The sequence below is a fragment of the Chamaea fasciata genome, unplaced genomic scaffold (assembly GCF_029207755.1).
Source record: "Chamaea fasciata isolate MVZ Bird 193981 ecotype frontalis unplaced genomic scaffold, bChaFas1.0.hap1 SCAF_16, whole genome shotgun sequence".
NCBI lineage: Eukaryota > Metazoa > Chordata > Aves > Passeriformes > Sylviidae > Chamaea > Chamaea fasciata.
In genome coordinates this window covers 3,885,820-3,907,454 of record NW_027094101.1, presented here as the reverse complement: position 1 = coordinate 3,907,454, position 21,635 = coordinate 3,885,820, and the positions used below count along the sequence as shown (strand labels likewise).

Here is a 21,635-nt window from a genome sequence, read left to right as displayed (position 1 = left end):
ATCCTGATGCTCACAGGCAGTTTGACTCTGAAAATTTTCAAGAAACCACCTGCAACTTTTTAAAGCTGAAAACATTTGGCAACAACTTACTTAGGGTTTTTTTTTTTAAAGCTATCGGTTTAAAGTGCAGTTTTGACAAGTTCTACCATAACCACTTTAGCTGGAAAATAGCAAATTCAAAAGCAATGAGGATTTATGAGGCTTTGACAGGGAAGAACACGAAGGAAACCCAACCAAAAGTGATACATTTTTTGTGCACTGTTATCTCACTAAACAATAATTAAATCCTGTTTAAAGAAATACAAGGTTGTGCTGCTACTGAAAGCTTGATTCTCAAGACAAAGAGAATGCTTGCTGCAGACAAGCATGGCTATGCTTACAAAAATGAACACAAAAGTTAATGCAAAACTCATCTCAAAAAAGTTTATTAGCATGATTAAAAACGTGGAGAGTGACAGTAAGAGAGGAAGTAACTTAGCATGGAAGATTATCCATTTCAACAGTTTTATTCAACAAGGCTTGAATTGAATGGATAACTTTATTGCCAGATTTTGCTTGATTTCTTTCACAACAGTTCACACTGTATCAGTTCCACCATTATAAAGACTATTGCTTTTGTTTGGATATGATCCCTGTTGCAGGTAAGTATAAAAAAATATCCCCCATTGCCGCTGGATTGCAGAATGCAATGTTGGGTTAAGAGCTGGTAAAAAAGAAATTCTCAGCTGAGGAGTCCATTTTAAAAACCACCTTTTTCCCCCCCGCCCCTAATCACACTACAAAGAAATACATTAGTATTTTGGCCTTTCAATTTCTTACATGGTATTTATTTAGCATGGCAATCCCAAAATTCCCTCCCTTTAAGTAACCATAAATCAAACCCCTCTTTCAGAGGCCGCTTCTGGGGTTAGATTGTGGAGCTTTACTTCACACAGGCTTACACGGGCTTGAGGACGAAGACAGCATCATCCAGCACGTAGTAGTCATTGTACATGTCACCTTCACAGAGGTAGGGCAGTCTGGTGAAAGCCTCTATGGCAAAACCAGCTTTACTGAAAACTTCTGGCAGGCTGTTCACCTGCTCTTCCCAAGTATGCCCTTTGATTTCCAAAACTTCTGAGGGCTTTTCCCACTTGCCACCTACTGAGAAAACAGAACAGCTTTGTTTCAATTATAAAGAAAACTTTATTGTGTGCTGCATTTTCTTAGAGAAAGCATAATTACACTAATTATATGTATCCATTCCACTCCACACAGGAAGTCGTCACGCCACTGGCAGACCTGTTGCGAGATCAGTTCCAGTTTATCCCTGCTGCTCAAAAGCAGCTTCTTTAAGGTTATCTTTTGTTACATTTTTAACTAAAAGTGCCAGGGGTGGCCAAAAGGGAACCGCCATTAGTGAGGCTGGTGTCCAGCAGACAGGCACAGAGGTAATTACAGTAATTAGAGTCAGCAAGTTGAAAATTATCATTTGCTGTGAAGCTTTCACCAGCAGATCACCACATTACAACGAATGGCTACTTTGTGCCTTCAGAGGCCACCTACCAGCCGATCTGCTAAAGGCTGCTTAGGGTCATATAAAATTAAGAAGCTGATTAAGCAGCATGCTGGGAAATGTCTTGTTATTTGTTACATCCAATGAAATAATCTGAAGGATTATAGGTACAACTCTCAGGAGTTAAAAATTTAAAGTTCTTCACTCATTTTCCAAGTAACATCATCCACAATGAACAAAAGCTTCCTGGTTTGGTCTGTACCTTTAACCAGTTTGCTAAATGCAATAGTAAACACCCTTCTAAACAGGAAGTTCTACATCTTGTGATTAAGACAGTTCTGCAAATCCAAACATTTCCTAAGTTCCTCTTCCGTCAAGAAGATTCATTTCCACAGAGACACAAGAAATGGCATCTTTCAACACATTAAAAAATGTACTAATGCTGGCGTTTGACTGGATCCTGTACGGTGCTGGTAAGACTTTTAAAAACTTTCTTGTATTTTCTCACTTAACAGCAGTTAAACAAGACTGAGAATTTTGTGGTTATGATTTGCAACACAGCTACAAAATAAAAGCAGTGAAAAGTTTTGCTGAAAATCAAGTTAATTTCTGCTATTATCATATGACTTCCAAAGTACACAATGGCTAGCAAATGCTTTTCTTCTTCCAAAAGTCTGAAACGCTGCTGTAACCTGTGATTTCTGGGTCAAGTCCTGCTGCACTTCCCTGCCTGGAATACTCCAGCAGCAGCTCTGGTTTCAGAGCAAGTGTGTTTGTTTGGGACGAGGGTTTGGGAAGTTCAGCAGGCAGCACCTATATGACCTGAGGCCATGGAGTTCTGCTCTGCAAGGACAGCAGAGGCTGTGGATAAGGTGGAAAAGAGAAGGGGATCAGGTGCAGAAGCACAAGCTACTGCCTTTCACCACACAGTGTGCAAGTACATGCACAACTTACAACCTTCAGATTGCTGTAGGTGCTGCGGAATGGCTCTGATATGAACCTGACGCAAAAATCAGTTTCACTTTATTCCTGTAAGTCACAGACGCTGAATCTGATTGGATTTAGTGAGAAAAATGGTGAAGGGACAGTGCTAATTGTTCACTATGGACAGGTTTACAAATTGTGTATCAGCAGTACACTAAGAGATTTCAGTCTATTTATCTTCTATCTTCAGTTTGTTATTTTCTGGCAAGCAGAAAAGGATGTTATTTAGATACTACCTTTATTCTCACTGCAATAACCTCAGTAGCATAGTTTAAATAACTACACTATTTATTTGAATAAATTTAAATATACTAAAACAGAATTCACATGGATTTCAATACGGACTTACAAAAAATCTTCCAGACTAGTCATATTAAACCACACATTTTAGTTCCTTAATTAGAATGCTCTTCTCTGATTAACCTTCCTGTTTTCTCTGCACACATTTTTAAATGTCAGAACTAACAAGCACTATTATTCTTAGAAACTGAGAGTCAATATATGTGATGAAGTGGAAGAATGTCTAGGAACTATTGTGAATTCTAATCAATTTTATGAAGTTGCTAAATTATAGAAGTCTTGATTTATGACATTTCCACTGCCTGCCTTCAGCTTGTCTGGCTTGACTCAGACCAGGAAGAGTGGGGGAAAGAGAAAGCCCTGCAGAACTGCTCCACTGAGCAACTGCACGTATGTCACACAACACCCACCCCACTGGCCAGTGCCACAGACATGCAGGACTAGATCTCAGGCTACAAACGGCACAAAGTATTTTTCTGGTCTTCTCCAGTGCCAAAGGAAACATTCACATTGCTTCAGATCGATCAATCTTCTCTATTTTGTCAAAAAATAGAATTAATTACCCCATAGATAAAAGTGTTAAATGAGCACATGTGCAAGTTATAGTAACTATCTAAAAACAAGTTTGCTGAAAACAATTAATAATTATTTAAAAAACCCCCCTGAAATAATTATTTTAAAAAACACTGAAAAAATCGATAATTTCAAGTTTGAAACACAGTTGGTTTCTTCCTTTCCTCTCACCTTTCCTTGGATGAACCAAAAGTAGTTGTTTTTTCTTTTTAGACTGTACCTTGCTTTTTAGCTGTCCCTCACATCACCAACTGCTCCTTCCCAACAGCTGTTGCGGATCAGTGCCGAGTGACTGTAACACAGCCCAGGTTTCAGCGAGCTGACTCCTCCACGAAGAGCGTGACCCTGACATGCACTTTCTCCACCTCTGGATGCTCCTCGTCCCTACCTGAAGTTCTGTGGTTTCGCTTTTTAACTAATACTCACCAGGATTTGTGTACTCCTGGATGCACAGATCATCAGAAGTACAAAGTACACTCATCAGAAAAGAACATCTCACTTGAGATTAAAGATTTGACTGTAGATGACAGCGCTGTTTACATCTGTGGAATAGCGTTTTCAGACTCACACTCACCCCATTCTAAACAAACAGGAGATGGAACAGTACTAACAGTAACAGGTCAGTTGTTCATTCCTTCTTAATGAAGTATCTTAGAAGAAATAAATGATCTTTTCTAAATACTCTCTTTATTTATACTTTCAAGAATGACATTTAAGATGGAAATACCAACAAACCCATTAGGAGTAGTATGGCTACATTAAGATGTTATTAGTAAAACCAGAGGCATTCAACAAAGAAGCATCTCAACCTCATTTGCTAATTAGGCTGTTCTGTCATATGATGATGATGACTCTTGAATTCTACAAACAAAAGAAGTTTTGCACTTGTGCTGTCCAACCACACTCTACATCCTCTTACATAAAGACTTCCGTGGCTGTGAGAAAGGAAGTGTCAACAAAAAAAAAGGGAAGTAGAGAAACCAACATTTAGTAGAAGTACATGCAAGAGAGTGCAGGGCCTCAGACCTGGGGACTCACTCTGCCAGCCTGAGAAAAATGTTCCAAACCTTTGTATCACTTGCCTTCTAGTTAAGAAAGCGATGAAACTTTAGCAACTACATTTCAGTTTTACATGCTTAAAACAGAAAAAGAAAAAAAGCCCAGAACTCAGCTGGATTATTACTTTCTTTATATTCCTTCCTTCCTCTAATTCCATTTCTGAACAGAAGTCTATGAGCTTTATTCACATATACCTTCACAGGAGCAGAAAACTGGATTCCATTCTCTCTCTACCCCTAAAGGAAAGGTTTGTAATCAAAACTAACAGGTCTCCACTGCCCTTGCAAACATATGAGTAAACAAAAGGAAAATGATCTCACTAAGGAATTTAGACTAAAAATTAACCAGAAAAATATTGATAGATGGTTTTTTAATTCCTCAGAGAAAGGGAGCTGGAATGCAGCTTAAAAAATTATGTGAATCAGTAGTGCCCTTTATTCTAACACTCATTTTTAATAAAGGATCAGAGAAGCAGCAAAGCAATGGAAAACTCATCTCCATGATCATCATCTCGTCCTTACTGTTCCTGTACAGCTCTGCTGTGCTCACTTCCTTTGTGGTCCACAAGGTAGGCCCAGAGTGGTTTTTCTGGTTTTGTTCATTTTGTAAATTGATGCAGTTTTAACATCTTCATAAGGGGAATAAAAACACATTTGTAGATTTCTAGATTTCATAACTATTATGGTAAAGTTTTAAAGAGGAGGTTGGTTGAAGTCCATGTGCTGCACACACACATCTGTGAACTCCTATGTGGCACATACCTGAACTCTCAACAGCAACCACATTTTCTTTTTTCAGCAAAGTGTCTAAAATTGAAGGTATTCTGAAGTTAAAATTACCCTGAGAGTAATTCTCTTCATACATGTACAAAAGAGAGACCTTGGTAAAATTGAAAAATATCAGGGACTTGGAAGAAGTTTTATGCTTATAGAAACAAACCCATTAAAATGCCCATGGTTAAAAGTTATGTAATTACTGACCCCTTTTTTTTTTTTTTATCTAGAACAAAATTTGTGTTTAGATAAAAACAAACACACAGAGCTACAACAGGAATCTTTATATGATAATGAGACTTTGACAGGAGCATCAGGACTTCACAGTCCTTACTGGTATGATTTGGTAAAATGGTTCTTTCCTGTGGTGACTACTGTCTAAGCATAAAGACAGGACCGGCTTTTTCATTTTTGATTTTCTTTAGAGTGTAGGTACAAAGTGAAGAGTACATTGGGAAAAATTAAACAAGCCTTCTTCAGGGGAAAAAATGGATCTGTGATGCCATTGGTTTACTTTTGATAACTAAGTAATGTTTCAAGCAGGTCCCACTGTGCTCAAAGCAAAACCACTTGCATTATCTACTGCCAGAGCTGAAAAAGGCTTCACACATGTGAAAACCTCTCTGATTTTTCCAGTGGTGTTAAGCTGATCTAGTGAAACGCTTACCTACAAATTGACACTGCAAAAGGGCAACAATTTTAACTAGTCTGCTAACTCCTCATCTTATATTTTAATTGCTTTTTCATTTATTTTCCCTCCCTCCAGTTAAAACCAAGGCTGCTAAAGAAAAGTGGGAAAGACCTAACAGCAGAGAACTGTGTATGTTACCATGTTATTGTCTGTGATTCAGAGCTTCTGTATATTAACATGCTTTGTCTGTGATTCACAGCTCCTTCTTCTTGTCTTTTCAAAGGGTATTTGGCATCAAATTTGTGATTAATTGATGATTCCATTAAAGATACATTCTGACCTGCTAAGGCTCCACTTCAGATTTGTAAAAAACTAGTTATCAATCTAGATTTAACTAATTTTAACAAATCAGGTGATTTATTTTTAACACATTGGATGCATAGTAATCACTGTAGATGCCATCACTAACACACTGTTTCCTTCAGGTTTTAAGTAATTTTTGTTGAAATTTCTGACAATAACAGGTTTTGCTATTAATTAACAACAACCTTCACCACTATGTATCCTTGTATAAAAATCAGAAGCCATGCATTTAAAGATCCATTAAAGAAGGTGTATATTGTTAGGTAATGCAATAATAATGTAATTTAAAACCCTTCTGCTTGCCAAACTGCATGTTTTTAAAATGCTGCTCAGTAACATTCCCAAAGACATATCCAGGTAAAAAACCTAAATTAGAAATGGTAGAAAAAGATGTTTCCTCCAACTCAAAACGTTGCACTGAACCAAAATATTTTAAATAATTTGCAGAAAATAAATAGTGGCCGAAAAGTTTTTCAAGCAATTGCTCAAGAACTTCAAAAGCAGAGATATGCTCAACACTGCCAACAGCCTGTGAGTATCCACCTACCAATGCCTAAATTTATGGGAAAAAGAGAAACCAAAAGGTTTTAGGAGTTTATCTATTTCCTTTAAAGTTGATAGAGATGTAAAAAAAGTATTCTGAATTACAGCCAAAGACATTATAAAGCATTCTAAATGGCCATATGTGTACAATTACATATATTTATTTATACATGTGTGTCTACACAGACACACAGCCCCCTCTTTAAATGTGTGCATATACATTTAAAATTAAAACTGCTACAAATTTGTCTTTTGCCAAGAAGAGGTCTGGTTCTGTACTGTTTGGGAAAATGCCTGGAGCTGTTAAAGAGGTTATATTTGAAAAGTATAACTGCTTTTACAGTTCCTCTTGCTCCATTAACCCAGAGTAGGGGACAGAAACATAATGAAACTATTATAAAAGCTCTACAATATATTTAAGGTATTTCCCTTCCTCCAGCACACAGAGTCTAAACTAAGTATTCAAAATCACTGGGTAAAGCCACACAATTTATTTCATCATTCCAAATTTATGCCATTAAGTCTTTCATGACAATAATTTTACATGTCCCATGTAAATTATTAAAAAAAACCCGTAACAAATAAAATCAAACCACACAGCTTTAGAAATCACATGTATTTGCAAGCATAGAAAATCACTTCAAACTCTTGCTTCCCTTGAAAAACAAAGTTAATTCCTTCCTATTCTGAGCACAGAGAGCATCAGAGATGCAAGGAGGAACCAAACGACACATAGACAAAGTAAAGCACTACTCTTATATACATTTTACTTCATTTATTTCCATACAGCTCCAATCATTTTCCTCTGTAATTACCCCTTTAAAGTCCTCAAGTCCCTGTTGACATGACCTGGTCTTGGTTTGACAACCAGATATGAAAATATGGGCTATGTTTTACTGCCCCTGTGCTCCCTGGAGATTAGTAAAAGCCAACAGGATAAGAAACGTATTCTGAAGCCTGTAGATACCACATGGACAAAAACAACTGAATAAGAGGGGAGAAAGGATTCTACTGAAACACTAAAGGGACGGAGTTTGCCTAAAAAAAGAAATTCTGCCTTAATTTAAAAAAAAAATTATCACCTCGGTAACGAAACACTTCTTTCCCTAGGATGATTTGGAAGATGACACTGTTTATCAGAACAGATGAGCACGTGCAGCACTTCAGATTTGTTCAACAGTTCTCCTGCAAGCAAAGGAGCAGGTGAGGAAGCTAAGCTTCTTCACAGACTTCCTTTGCTTTAAAGGGAGAGGAGAAAACCTTGCAGGGCAGTGTTCCTCGTGAGAATTTTCTAAACAGATCACCAGAATCAAGTGCACTGTACCTTACACCTGTGTTACACATTCCATTTTCCATTTCCAAGAACCCTGGGAAAAGACCTCATCTTTTTAAGATAACTCCTGATGCTTCATAAAAGTTTCCTTTTTCAGTTTAGATTTAATTCTTTTTTTTTTTCTCTTTACATAAACTTTTATGTATTCATTTCACACGAACTGAGGAATTGTGAAAAATGTTTGCTAATGAACAGCAACAGAAAATAAACTCATTTCATGGGTGAAATTCTGGATTTGCTCATGTTAATGGGATAGCAATTGAGGTAACATTTACAGACCAACAGTAAATGAGCCTTAGAACAGTGTGAACAGAGCAAAGCCTGTGTATTATACAGGCAAGCAGAAAAAACTGACAATATAAACACATGTCCTATCCTGGCAAAGCTCATTTGGGAGGGGAGCATCTTCCAAACCTATTTAGGAAAGTAACTGTCATTGTGAAAACATTGCTTTGCTCCTCCAACACTAAAATTCACCTGCTAGGCTGACAACCCTCATCTCCCAGTCCCACCATCCCAAGTCAGGAATACCTGGAGCACCACGTTTTGCCTTTACAAGTCTGTTCAACGTGGACACACGCACAAAAAAGAACTACACTATCCAGTAAAAGGCAGTACACTTTTTTTTTTAAAGTACCTTTTTCAGCAGTTACTTCCTAGCCAATCTGCAAAATCAGCACTTTTACAAGGGATCTGCTGGTATCAGGCATTTTCCCTTGTAAAGAACAGCTGCACCTTTTATCATAATTTAAATAAAGCAAGGCTTTGTTTAACAAATGAAGGGGCATTTCTCACTTCTGCAAGATGAGAACTGACAGCTGAGACAAAGCAAGGGTCCATCTTACACACTACTGTGTTTCCAGCTCCATTAATAGTATTTCAGGAGGACAGAATACACACCTTGGCCTTCCCATCCCTGTCAATCAATCACAAGGATATTAACATGTTCAACAAGGAAATTTCATGCTCCTAGGCCCCCAGTGTTCACTATGTCTGACATCCAGCATGACATTTTTATTTCAGAGAAACTTACACCAGCCCAGTCATGTATTACCCAATAATGACATTTTCTGTCTGTATTAGAAAACACAAAGGATTCTTATATGGCTCTATGAGACACCTATTAAAAACAAAGGTGTTCTTAGTGACTGGTCTAATACCTGATGATTCATCAGGCTCTCCTGCCAAATTTAGACCCCTGCAGTAACTGCATTCCTGATTGCTCTGCATGTTGAAATGAAACTGAAAAGCCCCAGAGAGAATCTATGACTGAGTTCCTCTGGACTCTAGGTGTCACTGTCATTCCACAAACAGTGAGCACAGATCTGTATTTTAATTCCTCCTCCACCTTGCTTTGTTCTCTTACAGCAGGTTTTATGTTAGTGACATAGACAGCTTCCACCATCACCATCTCATTACACTGCACGCAATAACCCAAATATCTCCTTTTGATTAAAATAATTTCTCCACTTCTATCTGTGCATCTATCACTGGATCAAACACCTTACCTGTCGCAATGCTTTTCCATTTGCTCTCCTTCTACAGAATTAAAAAGTTTCACTGCATGGGCCCAAGCTGGTTTTAATGAGCTGCTACAAGAAGTTACTTGAGCCGTGGAATGTTCTCCTCTTTGAATGTTCCAAGTATAATTTTGTTATACATAAAACATATGTACATATCTATTTTTAAAATGCATCATCATGTAGAACAGCTGAATGAAAATACTGAAATTCTAAAATGGTTTTTGCACCATGAAGACAGTCTGGCAGTTAATTGTCTGTTTCTTTAGCCCACAGTTAAACTGATCTTCAGTTGGAAAGCCGTAACTTTTGTGTGTGCTAACCTTCTCTGTTAACAGTTTATATGGGTCCGTATCCATAATAGCGGCAAATAGACAAACTGAGCATGTTTTAAAGTTTCAAATATATTAAGGGAACAAAACTACCTTCAGCAAAGTGACTCGTCTGCCAAGTCACATCACAAATAAAATTGTGACACTGGTTTACAAATCATCTTACAACAGCATTTCAACTTTCAACAAGTAGGAATGACTGTGTTCAACAATCACAGAACAGGTTTCCACTCTCCTGGGATTCATAAATTTAGTTCTCTATTCTCCTCCCAGTGTATGGCAGGAGATTAATGATGAAGGATAGAAGCAGGCTTAGAATAGTTTGCTCCTTAACTTATCCCCTCCTGTTGAGACAGAGAGTTGTACATGGTCTGTTATGGGCTACCCAAAAAAATGCAGGGAAGTAGATGTGGGATGCAACAGTGATTGCCAAACACAACGACACAGAGTTTTGAAGGCACACAAAAAAGCATTTCTGATTTTTTAGTTCTGGTATGCCAGTGAAAGACTAGAAAGACACTGCTGGTATTTGGAATTTTAAAGGATTTCTACAAGAGGAAGCCATATTGTTCCACATTATAGGAACAATAAGTTGTAACCAAATATGCTTGAAATACTTTACAGATGCCCAAGTCAAACAGCAAATCTAATTTAAGACACACTACTTTTCAAAATGGCTACAAAATTACAAACCCAAACACCGTATTTTAAGTAATTCTTCATCTGATGGCATTATTTCTTACTTTTCTTTTTCCCTCCTCCCATCAAAATACCACTAGCAGGTAAAAAGAGAAAACCAGATTCAAGGTGATGCATTTATTAGTGCCAGAACATGATTGGTTCTGTACTTTCTGGGCATCCATGCCTTTCCACAGACAAATCTCAACACTCAAGGAGAACCAGAGCAATGACTGATGAACATCAGCTTCCTGGAATTCAAACCACCTTCAGGGTGCTTCAACCCAGATCCACAATCACAGGCATGTAAAAAGGTTTCTAGTCTCTTTAGAAGTTTAGTCATAAGGACAAATTCATCTGAAAAATCTCTCTTTATATTAATATATTTCTTTAAAATCCAAGTAGGGTAAATATTGAGTTTTGGCACCGGATTTTACTTTTTTATTCCTATTACTAGTACAATGTAAATTAATACAATATTAATAGTGGTTGATACTTTGTATTTGTAGGAGTCCACATTTTTTTACTTTGAGGCCTCATGTTGGAAAATGGAAGTTATCTTCCTATGAATTTTTAGGTGGGATTCACCGGGAACCCTTGAGGCAGCTTGACCTGAGCAGCTCTAGCCAGCATTAGACAGTTCTGATGGTTTTGCTCAACTGGTCACTAGAGACAGCTGGGGTCACCTTCAGGTAAAAGGCCCTAATCAGGGACCAGTCTTCCCAAGTTGCTCCAACACAGCTGAAATGTGGTAACTTGCAAAACAGCATCTGTGACTTCAATATTTGAGGTTTCTGTTGGTGCCAACAATGCATTCTGTGGAGTTAAAAAACCAGCTTACGTGATGTGGCCTACTTACCTATGATTTCATACTTCTGAACATGCCCCCTACTAGTTATTCGTAAAAAATCAAATACAAACCTGTCATTCATGAAACATTTGATTTGGGATACTAGATCCTACAAATGGTTTCTTTACCTGCCTAAACAGCTGTTAAATCTGTGCACTTACCATTTTCCACATAGGGGTGAAATGGCAGGACCAGTGCTAGGATGACTCTGCCCCTGGTGGGCTCCAGTACACTTCTAATATCTTTTAATACGGTCAGTGGCTGATCACAGCGATCCAGCAAATTCAAACAGCTGATAACATCATACTGAAATCCTGTGTTCTGCCATTCATTTACACCAAGCACCCTGTGAAAGGACAGAAAAAGAGATCTGTTAGATCAGTCTGTTAAATAAAAACAAGCTGGTTTCAGACAGGACTACTGAAGACAAAAAATTCCCTGTGGATGTGTTGCTAGTGCAGGTAAGGTCAACCCTTTAGAGAAGAGACAAACACAATCCCTTCTGGTCTTTTGGAAAAGAAAACTAAATCAATGATCAGCATGGCTACACATCCAGCCCTGTGAACCTTTATACTGCCTGATAAACCTCAGGTAATAAAGGAGACAAAACCCAACACTGGTAAGAGGGATCATGTGTTTGTTTTTCTGCTTTTGTACAGGCTAACCTTTTCCATAACAATCAAACAATAAAAGAATTGACTGAAAATACTGAACATTCATTAAATGACAAATAGATTACTTTGCTGTAATGTCTGGATATAGGAATATTCAGTTGATACCTGTATTTCTTCTTCTGAAGCTGCCATATCATAGTTTCAGACAATTCAGTGGCATAGATTTCTTCAAAGTGAGGACTCATAACTTTAGTGACTTCTCCATCTCCAGCCCCTAAATCGAGAAGTCTGTGGGATTTCCATTCGGGATTTATTTTAAGCAGTCTTTGAAATTGTTCTGGGGAAAACACAAACATTGAGCCCCTTCCCAGCAGCCTAAAATGTAAAAACAAGAAATAACCAATTTTGTACAAACTTTAACATGACAGGCAGTGAAGAAATTTAGAATGTGCTTTGGCAGGAACCAGTTACACATAATAATAAGTAGACAAGGTCACTGCTCAGATAAATTTTAAATCCAGTTCAACTTGCCTTGCACTTGTAAGAGATCAAACACAGAGCCACATGCAGTTACAGTGGTTAAGACTCTACAAGGAATTTGATTAGGTAAGGAAGAGCTCACGGGGTGCAGCTCAAGAAAATGATTGCATTAAAAAAAAAAAAAAGAAGGGGAAGAGAAAGAGTAGAAAAGATAAAAACTGAACCTTATTTGTCACATCTGCAGATTGGAATCTCTGCTACCTTCCTTAAAAAAAAAAAACTCCAAGATGAAATAACAGAGGAAATAAAATGGCTGCAGACACAGAAGCATGCACAATGAATGAGGAATAGGATGTGGAATGAGGAGGGAAGACAGGGAAGAGATTTAAAGAAAGCACGGGGGTAACGCTGCTGGAGGGGCAAAAGAGATTTTTTAAATTCTATGACACAATGGCTTTTGCTGCTATCTGCAGATCCTGCATTCAACATGAGAAGCTGTGGAATAGAAAATAGACAACTCATTAAGGAATTGGGAAGAGGTGACAGTTGGATTCCTTATGGATCAAGTCAATGCCATACCCGCCCACAACTGTTTGAAGACTACACAGTGACACGTTTCAGCTGTCATAGCAGAATTCAATGATGAAACAGTCAGAGGAACAGGCAGAGGAAGAAGAACTGGTCAGTAATAGACTGCAAGTAGGTAAATACTATTCTTTAAACTCCTGTTGGATAGAAGGTTAAACTTAAAGACAATGAACAGGAACAAAAAAAAAAAAAAAAAAAAAACCCAAAAAAACAAACCAGGAAAAAAGGTAAACAGAGACAAAAAGACTCAAAGAAGAAAAAGATGTGAAAAGGAGCTGGCCCAGGAAAGACTGATGACTAAAACCCAAAGAAACAAAAAGGATAGAGCATACAAAGTCACAGAGAAGAAACTAAGCAGGATATCAGATGTATAAAAATAAACAGACTACATCCAATTTAAGTAGAGCCCCCTTGCAGCACACATGTCAGTCCACACTGTATAATTGGCTCATAGCTATTATTCCTAACAGCATTATGAGGTGTTATTCAAAGCCCTGAAGAGCCTTTGAAAAAAAAAAAAACGGAAGAGAAAGGAAGAAGAGACCAAAGGAACCTTTATATAAAGCTACACACAACTAAGAACACCACAGGGAAGCTCATAAAGTCATCTGGGTAGAAAATAAGGAAGAGACAATTTTTCTAACCCCAGTAGACAGCTGCTATCTTGTATCAGGCTGTGCGGAAGTATGTAGCAGGTGCAGAGGTGGGGATACTGGAGAAATTGGCTAAACGTAACAAAATGCATTTTTCATAAGGTCAAAGCTGCTAAGCTGTTAAAGGTGCCTGAATGGGGTAAGGTGAGCAAAAAAAAAGCACTGCCCTGGTTGAAAAAAATACTGAAGCACCCATGAACAGCCAAACTCCCCTGCAACTGATGCAATAAGAAGAATGCTGTTTTATCCACTTAGGTTTTCCTGCTTTGCTAATGGTTCATCAGTCAAATATGAACCATCAGAAATTATCTGTTCCAGTGCAGCTTACACACAAACTGAGGTGGAATTGTTTTAGAGAATAAGAGAAAGGACAATATCCCACATTAGTGCTACCAGACATAAGACTTGGGCAGCTCTGCACTGTTCAGAAATATGCCATGATTTGCCGTGGGCGGGCAAAAACTCTACAGCAGGGAGAGTTTTAGCTACAACACAGAACTGACTGGACACAGCCACCAACCAGGACAATCACAACAGTACCTGACAGAAGTGTGGCAGCAGGGAAAGGGCAAGGTGGGACAGGGGAAGAAAGCTGAGGGAAGAGACACAAAGAGAACGCTCTCTTAGAAGAAAACGAATACAAGTAATTGTTATAAAATGCAATTAGAATCCTCTGATTGTCTTTTATTAATTGCAATTACCTCCTCTGTCCCCCCATACTGGAAACGGTGTTCACCAGTTAAGAGGGCTGGGCATGATGAACACAGGAGGGAATTTCACAACTGACAGAGCAGCAAAGGAAAATTACACATTTTGAAAAGCTGGCAGATCAAGGGGTAGGGCTGAACACTTGAAAACTCTAAATCCAAACTGTATCTAGCTTACCCAAGATTGACATTTCACTTACCCATTGATAGATGTTCTAGACATAAAAAGGCTAAAAATAGAGGACACAAAAGAGTGATAGAGCTGGATAAACAGCCAGCCTGACTTCTCGATGCTGTTGTTTAAGAAGATCTGTGTTCCTTGGTCAAGGTAACTCTGGACAAAAACGGGCTGAAGGGATTCAGACAACTGTTCAGTGTTGCAGACATACCACTAGAGAAAGAGATAAAGGATCATTTTAAAAGTTCAGCAACGTAAACCTAGAAGTAGTCAAAATTAATACATTCAAAATTATTACCAATTTCCATAAATACAAAAATTTAGCTTTTCCTACAGTCTTTCCAGAAAACTTCAGGGTTAAATTAACTTAGAATTGTAACAAAGCGAGGACTGATTACCTGCTAAGAAACTCTCAGCTGGGGTAACTCCCCAAAGATTTAACACACATGTGCTCAGATCCTGATCCCATCACAACTGTTTGCCTTGTTGGGAGAGAAACATTCACTCAAGGCAGGTTTACACAGCCTTCAGCAAAGTGGAACTTCCAGGCATCACTGTAATGGGAGAGGATTCTTACTGCAGTGTGTGCAGCCTCCCAGCAGCAGTGCCAGCAAGCAGAGGGGAGCACACGGTGCACCACCAGGGTCCTTAAGCCAGATTCCTGAGCAGGGCCTCCATCAAACACTGGCCAAAGCAGGGAGGGAACACCCTTCACTGAGGAGCAAATGTGTCTGCTTAGGTTTGAAAACCACCTGCGGGACGAGTGCATTTCTGGCAGAATCAGGCTCTCGACTGCATTTTCAAACACACTTGTGGGTAGAACAAGTGAGTGATTCTTTCCTCTGAAACACAGATTCTGAGCCTGGCACAGGGATCCCCGAGACTGCTGATCCACCAGTTTAGGTCTCTTCTCACTTCTCTTCTCTCAGCACTTAAATAAATCAGCATAGACCAGTGATTCCCATAAGGAATCCTTAGTGGCTCCCGAACAAACCACTAAAGCAGCAACTTGTGTACTTTGCCCATTCATTCAGAAGTCAATTCCAAGAGCGTGGCAGAAGCAAATGATCCCAAGGAGCTGAGGAGAGGCTGGGATGTGTCAGGTTCACTCACAAGGCTGCTGCCCCATCCCACTGAACAGGTTTGGAGTGGCTCAGATGATTTGCCTTTTGCAACGTGTTGCCAATTTCAACCCAGAAGAAAAACATTTTCAAAGCCTTGGGAAACAGAGGCTTTGTTCTATAAGCAGCATGACTACACCTGAGCTCATACACCTTGGGGTTGTGCACTGAACTCTCACCTGCAGTTTCACTGAAAAACAACAGTCCCACAATTCTTGTCTTTAAGACTTCTAAATATTGACGTAACCACTGGCAGAAGGATGATGGTGACAACGAACAGAAGCTTGTTTTCAAAAATTGGGTGTTGTTCACAGATCTCCAATTTCTTCTTCTCAATATGGTTTAGTGGGAATGGTGGTATTTGGGCAAAGGTTGAAACCAATGAACTTGGAGCTCTTTTTCAACCTTAATGATTCATGGTTACTCTTGCCAATAAGGTTATTGACAACTACCTGTATAACACTGGTGAACAACAGAAATTCTAACACATTATAAGAGGGGAAAAAACCCCCAACAAAGTCAAACCTCAAACGCCCCAGTCTAAATTTCAAATGAAAAAAAATGGTGAAAACCAGCTTAAGTCCAGAACTACTTCCTCAAAACAGAAACTGCTTTTGTTTTCCACCATGTACAACATATGAAAGGCCACTAGTTACATGGCATTGTGTCAATCTTTTATATATTTTCAGATTGTTGAGCTAAGATATTCATTATAACAAAAATTATACACATTGTAACTCTTGCCTAATATTAGTAAAAGGATGCAAAACTTCTTTTAGGTAATTTACATAAAACTAGTTAAGTCAGTAAAACTGCAAAGAGTCGAAGTACCAGGGGAGTGAACATGCAACCCTTGCTTACCCCACAAACTCAGTAACCATAAATCCTACTGAACGTACTAAATAATCAATACCTTTATCAATACACTTAAAATCTAGATTCAGTAAAATAGAGATGGAGATTATCCACTGCAGACCATCTACCTGTGAATGACACAGGCACCTCCACAACACATCCCCCTGACTTGTCTTCCTACTGCAGCTTAGAACAACACAAAAGACTTTCAGATTTTCTTTGTTCACCAGAAGGAAGTTCTTCTTGCAAACCTGAATTCTGCTTCTCTTTCTGCTTATGTCCTGAATGATCCCAACAGCAGACCACAAGCATTAAATTCCAAGGACACATCCACCCAACAAGGTTCTGGATGTCAGTGCCCACCCAGAGCACGAAGAAGGCTGCAGGAACGGATCAGCAGGAAGAATTATGGTCTCCCTTTGTACAGCAGTCCTCAAGTGTTTATACTACACCTTCTTCGTTAGCTCGGTTCTGCATATTTAATCTAGATTAAGCTGCCAGCTTCCTTCTGCACTAAGAGTTTTTATTAGCCCTTCTAACTCCCGTCAGATTTTCAGCAGCATTTCGCCAAAACATAGCGCAGATCTGAACACATTCCAAACGAAATCTATCACGTAACCATTGCACGGCAAGGGCATGGCCCCTAACTCCTCCACAAGACACCGACCCATGTGGCCACACTGCCCAAACATAGCACCAACCTTTTATCGCAGTCGGATCACATCGCAACAACTCACTCCTAGTCTGCCACCTCCCACTGCTCCAAGGCCTCTGTGGGAGTCTCAGTTCCCCACTTCTTTTTTTTGTTGTTGTTGTTGTTGTTGTTTTTGTTTTCCTCTAGATGCACCGGTACTAATTACAAACATCTCTTTGATTACAAGCCCACCCCCGCCAGCACCACCTGCAAACTTCACTGGAGCGCTCTCCCAGGGCTCACCGGACATACGGGGGGCGTGCATTGCAAACACCGGGCTGCACACCCAGACCGCGGGGTGCACCTCTCCGGGGAGCAGCCCTGGCCCCGACCCGCCCGGCTCGGGGCGCCGGGACAGGCGCTGCTCCGCCCGCCGGTCCCGCCGCGCTGCCCCCGCGGCGCCCCCCGAGCCCGCGGCGCCGGCAGCGCCCCGCGGCGCGTTCCGCACGGCAACTTTCTCCCCGCAGGACAGAGCAGTTCCCTCTCTTTGTCTGCGCTGCCCGGCCCGCTGCTCCCTCAGCCCGCACCGGGCTCCCCGCTCTCCCGCCGCTGCCCTCAGCGGACCCGCCGCCCCTGCCCGGCGGAGCTCCCCGGGGCCGGGGGTCGCCGTGCCGCCCCCGCCGCCCAGCCCGGCGCGATGAGGGGAGGCAAGGGAAGGGAGGGGCGGGCAGCGCGGCCGCCGCCGGGGCTGTACCTGGTGGTTCTCCCTGGCGTCCGCGGCTGGCTGGCGGTGGCTGCCCATCATATTCACGTAGAGGGACCTGGATAAAGGGCTCCGCAGGTACCGGGCCGGGCCAGCCCACATCGTCCTCCTGAGCACCCAGAGGAGCAGGGTGTAGCAGCCCAGCCAGCACAGCCACAGTCTCATGGGGAAGGGGCGCGATCAGCCCCGCGCGCCGCCGCCGCCCCCCCGCTCCATGGCAGCGGCGGCTCCGCTCGGGGCCCGCGCACACGCTCCGGGCGGAACGCGCCGCCGCGGCAGCGGGGCCCGCCCGGACGCCTCGGCTGCGACACGCCGGGGCCTGGCGCGCACCTCGCCTCGCTCTCCCTCGCCAATGGCCGGGCGGGGCCGCGCCGCCTTCGAACCGGAGCGGGGCCGGGCAGGGCGGGCTGGCGGCGCCTCGGCCGGGCCCCTCGGCCGGGCCCCTCCTTCGTCCCCGCCCCGGGCGCCGCCGGGCGGGAGGGCGGGGCCGCCGCGGCGGCGCTCGGCACGTGCTCGGCGCCGCCCTGTCACCCGCGCGGGGCCGGGGGCCGCGGGCCCGACAATTGTCCGTACAGAGCCCTCAGCGAGCGCGGCCGCTCCTTCTGAGCAGATCTGATGGCGGGTCCGGCCCCTTCATCACCTGGAGAGGGTGGCACTGGGAGCCAGAGCCCTCTGGGATCCTGGACCTGGAACCTCCTCTGATCGAGCGCTGATCGCATCCAACCTTGCTTGTCTTGGGAAATCGGCAAAACCAGAGCAACAACAGAATATTGCCAGAGGATTTTTGTGTTCGCTTCATTTTCACCGATGTTTATACCCCCTTGAGGAAAGTTTTTGACTTGAGAGCTTTGGACAGTTTTCCACTGAAAATTGCTTCTTTTTTTTTTTCCCTCTCCAATAGCTAGATGGACTGGAATGCCTTTTTTGTTTGGCTCGGGATTACGACTCCTTTCCATGCCTGTTCTTATTTGTAAAGACAGACTAGTTTATTTTTTTTCCCCCTCCAGGGACAAAACATCTCTGTAATCAAAATCCAAAATGACAAAAGATAAATTTGCTGCTTTTTAAACAGACATCTGCTCGCAATATTATAAACCAGTAAATAAAATCGCTTCAGGTTAGTTACATGTTGTTCACAAGGAAACATATCTTGGTTTTATCACATAAAAAATAGAGATAATTGATTGCATACCAAATAAATTAAGAAATTTGCTAGCTTTTGTCTTTGCATCGTTAGCATACAAACTTGGGTGTGTTTCAATGGGATTTTTCAAAATTCCTACCCAGTGTTACATTTGTCATTAATATTCTGGTGCAGTAGTTGTACACTCAGCATATTTTTCACTTGACAAGCCATAAAGAACTCACTATTCATGCATATTTAGGTAATAATTTTGATGTATAGTCGTTTGCATATAAGCTGTTGGAGTTGTAACCAACTGCTGGGACAATCTCAGCAAATCATTTGTGGTCTAAGTTTTGTCATTCAATTAGTGTGCTGGGACAGGATTTCCAGAAATAAGGGAATCACTTTTTTTCCCTGCTTTCTGCTCCACTATTTGGAGAGTGTTTTTTCTTTGTCTTGATGGAAAAATTCTATAATCAATTGAATCCCTGGAGCCAAAAAGGTCCCAAACACACCCAAAGGGTTTAACACAGCCATTGTTGCTTTGTGGAGCTTGGCTTCTGGAGCAGCCTCCTGTAGTTTACAATGTAAATCCTCAATTTTCCCAATAAAATGCAGTGATAAAACAACTTTCCCTTCTATTATTTAAACATTAGCAAGAAAGGGATCACCAGAAAAAGGTCTTTAAGGTAAACACAGATACCTAAAATCCTCTCCCCCAAAGGTAGCCCAGGAAGCCCAGCTGTGGGTCTGTCCAGCATAACTCAGGATAACTCCCCCAGTCTCAGTTGTATGTTCCTTTACCAAACCAGCTGGAATTCTTTTGCCTGCATGGACAACTGAGCCTTTTCCCTGAGCTGGCTTAATTATGCAAGGAAGTGGCTAGAAGTACTTTGTGGAGATGTGGCTTATCTGAAGTTTTCCTTCCCCTTCCTGCTTGTCTTTCCTGACAGCCCCCATTAGTCTGTAGAACTGTATTTAAATGTAAACATTCCTACCAGCCATGTCAACACAGTCCATCCATGAATTACTGAGCAGTTCCACAATCAGGGCAGCAGGAGACTGGGACGGGCATTTTGTACAAGACCAGAACAGATGTGGGCCTCCACAAAACATCTTTCTTCCTCACTTAAAATTAAATATGCTTTGTTGTCATTTATTCAATATTTCCACTCTATCATTGTTCATATATTATATTACTACTATATTAGACCAACATTCTTTAGTGTCTATTGGGCAGCATCCTTTTAAGTCTAGCAGACACTTCTGCTTATTGATTTTCAATAAATAAAATCCACTCAGTGTATTAAGTTCCAAGTCCTCAGAATTTATAGGGAAACTCTAAGAATGGGATTCAAGCATCACATTTCTCCTCCTCTGAGCTTACCACAGCATTTCATATTTTATACTATACACACACTCCCAGCCTCTTTATCAGTTATGAGACTATTTTAGACACTCTTAAATTATCAAGATTAAATTGAGGCATTTTTCCAGCATTGGGAGTTCAAGCTCAGATACTGTTGGCTAATAAGGAGAGAAAGCAGGGAAACCAGCTGTTGCAAGACACTGAACTTTTGCCTTTGATCATCCTTTACTTGATTCACAGCCAAAACCTATCATGAAGGTTTTGCAGAAGATAACAAAGTTTAGTGGGTGACAGAGAAATGGAGAATAAGCAATGTCAGTCACAGCACAGTGCCAACCTTCTATTCCTGTAGGAAGACCACCACCCAAATTTAAAGCACTCTTCCAGTCCTCTTTGGGATTGACTATTGATGCTCTAAAAGACATTTCTCCTGCCCTTATAACCAGGGAAATAGGACAGACAAATGGGAGAATAGTGCATAATAATTTTGGAAAACTATTAATATTTTACGGAATAAATAATTTGAATTGTATTTCTCAGATTTTTTTTTTCAAACCCGGTTTATTCTACAGTTAATGGCTCCTATCTTTAGGCTGTCTTGGTTAGAAGTCTTTGGTTATGTACTTTTCCGGTAGGAATTCTTGAGATGCAGCAGATTGCAGAGCCTATTCAAACAGTGCATTGAGTCATATCACTCCTTACTCCTTTTTTATTTCAGCAAATTAATGGTAACTTTACCAGACATTTTGCAGAAAAAACAATTCTGATGATTTCAATGAATTCTTGATGTAATTTTGACTCTTAAATTAACCACTTATTAAATTTCCTGCTGTATAGCATGGTACTCTTCCAGTTGTACACTATATTCTAATAACTTAATATTAGAAATAGCTAACACAGTCACCTACCAAACCCTATTTGTGGTACAATAACATTATTTTATTGTATATGTTAAAATATATATTCTATGAGGATAGGATGAACATGGGAAATTTAGGAACTACAGAAACAGTAAAGATAAAAGAAACTATTTTACGTTATTACTATTTTAAAGGAACTGTCAGGGAGAAGACTGTTTCATATAATGAAACAAAGACTGTATTAACTTAAATT

The 21,635-nt window shown here is 40.7% G+C and overlaps 2 protein-coding genes across 3 annotated transcripts; one reads left to right on the top strand and one right to left on the bottom strand.

Moving 5' to 3' along the window:
- Positions 1 to 409: 409 nt before the first annotated feature.
- Positions 410 to 18,432, bottom strand: METTL9 (methyltransferase 9, His-X-His N1(pi)-histidine). 2 transcript variants are annotated; one of them, XM_066198284.1, is made up of 5 exons: positions 18,019 to 18,425; positions 14,677 to 14,867; positions 12,214 to 12,423; positions 11,596 to 11,780; positions 410 to 1,143 (listed from the first exon to the last, which is right to left on the bottom strand). In XM_066198284.1, the coding sequence occupies exons 1-5, from the start codon at positions 18,190 to 18,192 to the stop codon at positions 938 to 940; spliced, it is 966 nt and encodes a 321-aa protein (XP_066054381.1). In that variant the 5' UTR covers positions 18,193 to 18,425; the 3' UTR covers positions 410 to 937. The 2 variants fall into 2 exon arrangements, with proteins under 2 accessions (XP_066054381.1, XP_066054383.1); XM_066198286.1 differs by lacking the exon at positions 410 to 1,143 and adding an exon at positions 10,282 to 11,400 and having other exon boundaries at positions 18,019 to 18,432.
- Positions 1,869 to 8,268, top strand: IGSF6 (immunoglobulin superfamily member 6). The gene is made up of 6 exons (XM_066197993.1): positions 1,869 to 1,968; positions 3,621 to 3,971; positions 4,873 to 4,979; positions 5,951 to 6,004; positions 6,626 to 6,709; positions 7,832 to 8,268. Exons 1-6 carry the CDS (start codon positions 1,902 to 1,904, stop codon positions 7,868 to 7,870), a joined length of 702 nt encoding a protein of 233 aa, XP_066054090.1. The 5' UTR covers positions 1,869 to 1,901; the 3' UTR covers positions 7,871 to 8,268.
- Positions 18,433 to 21,635: the final 3,203 nt, after the last annotated feature.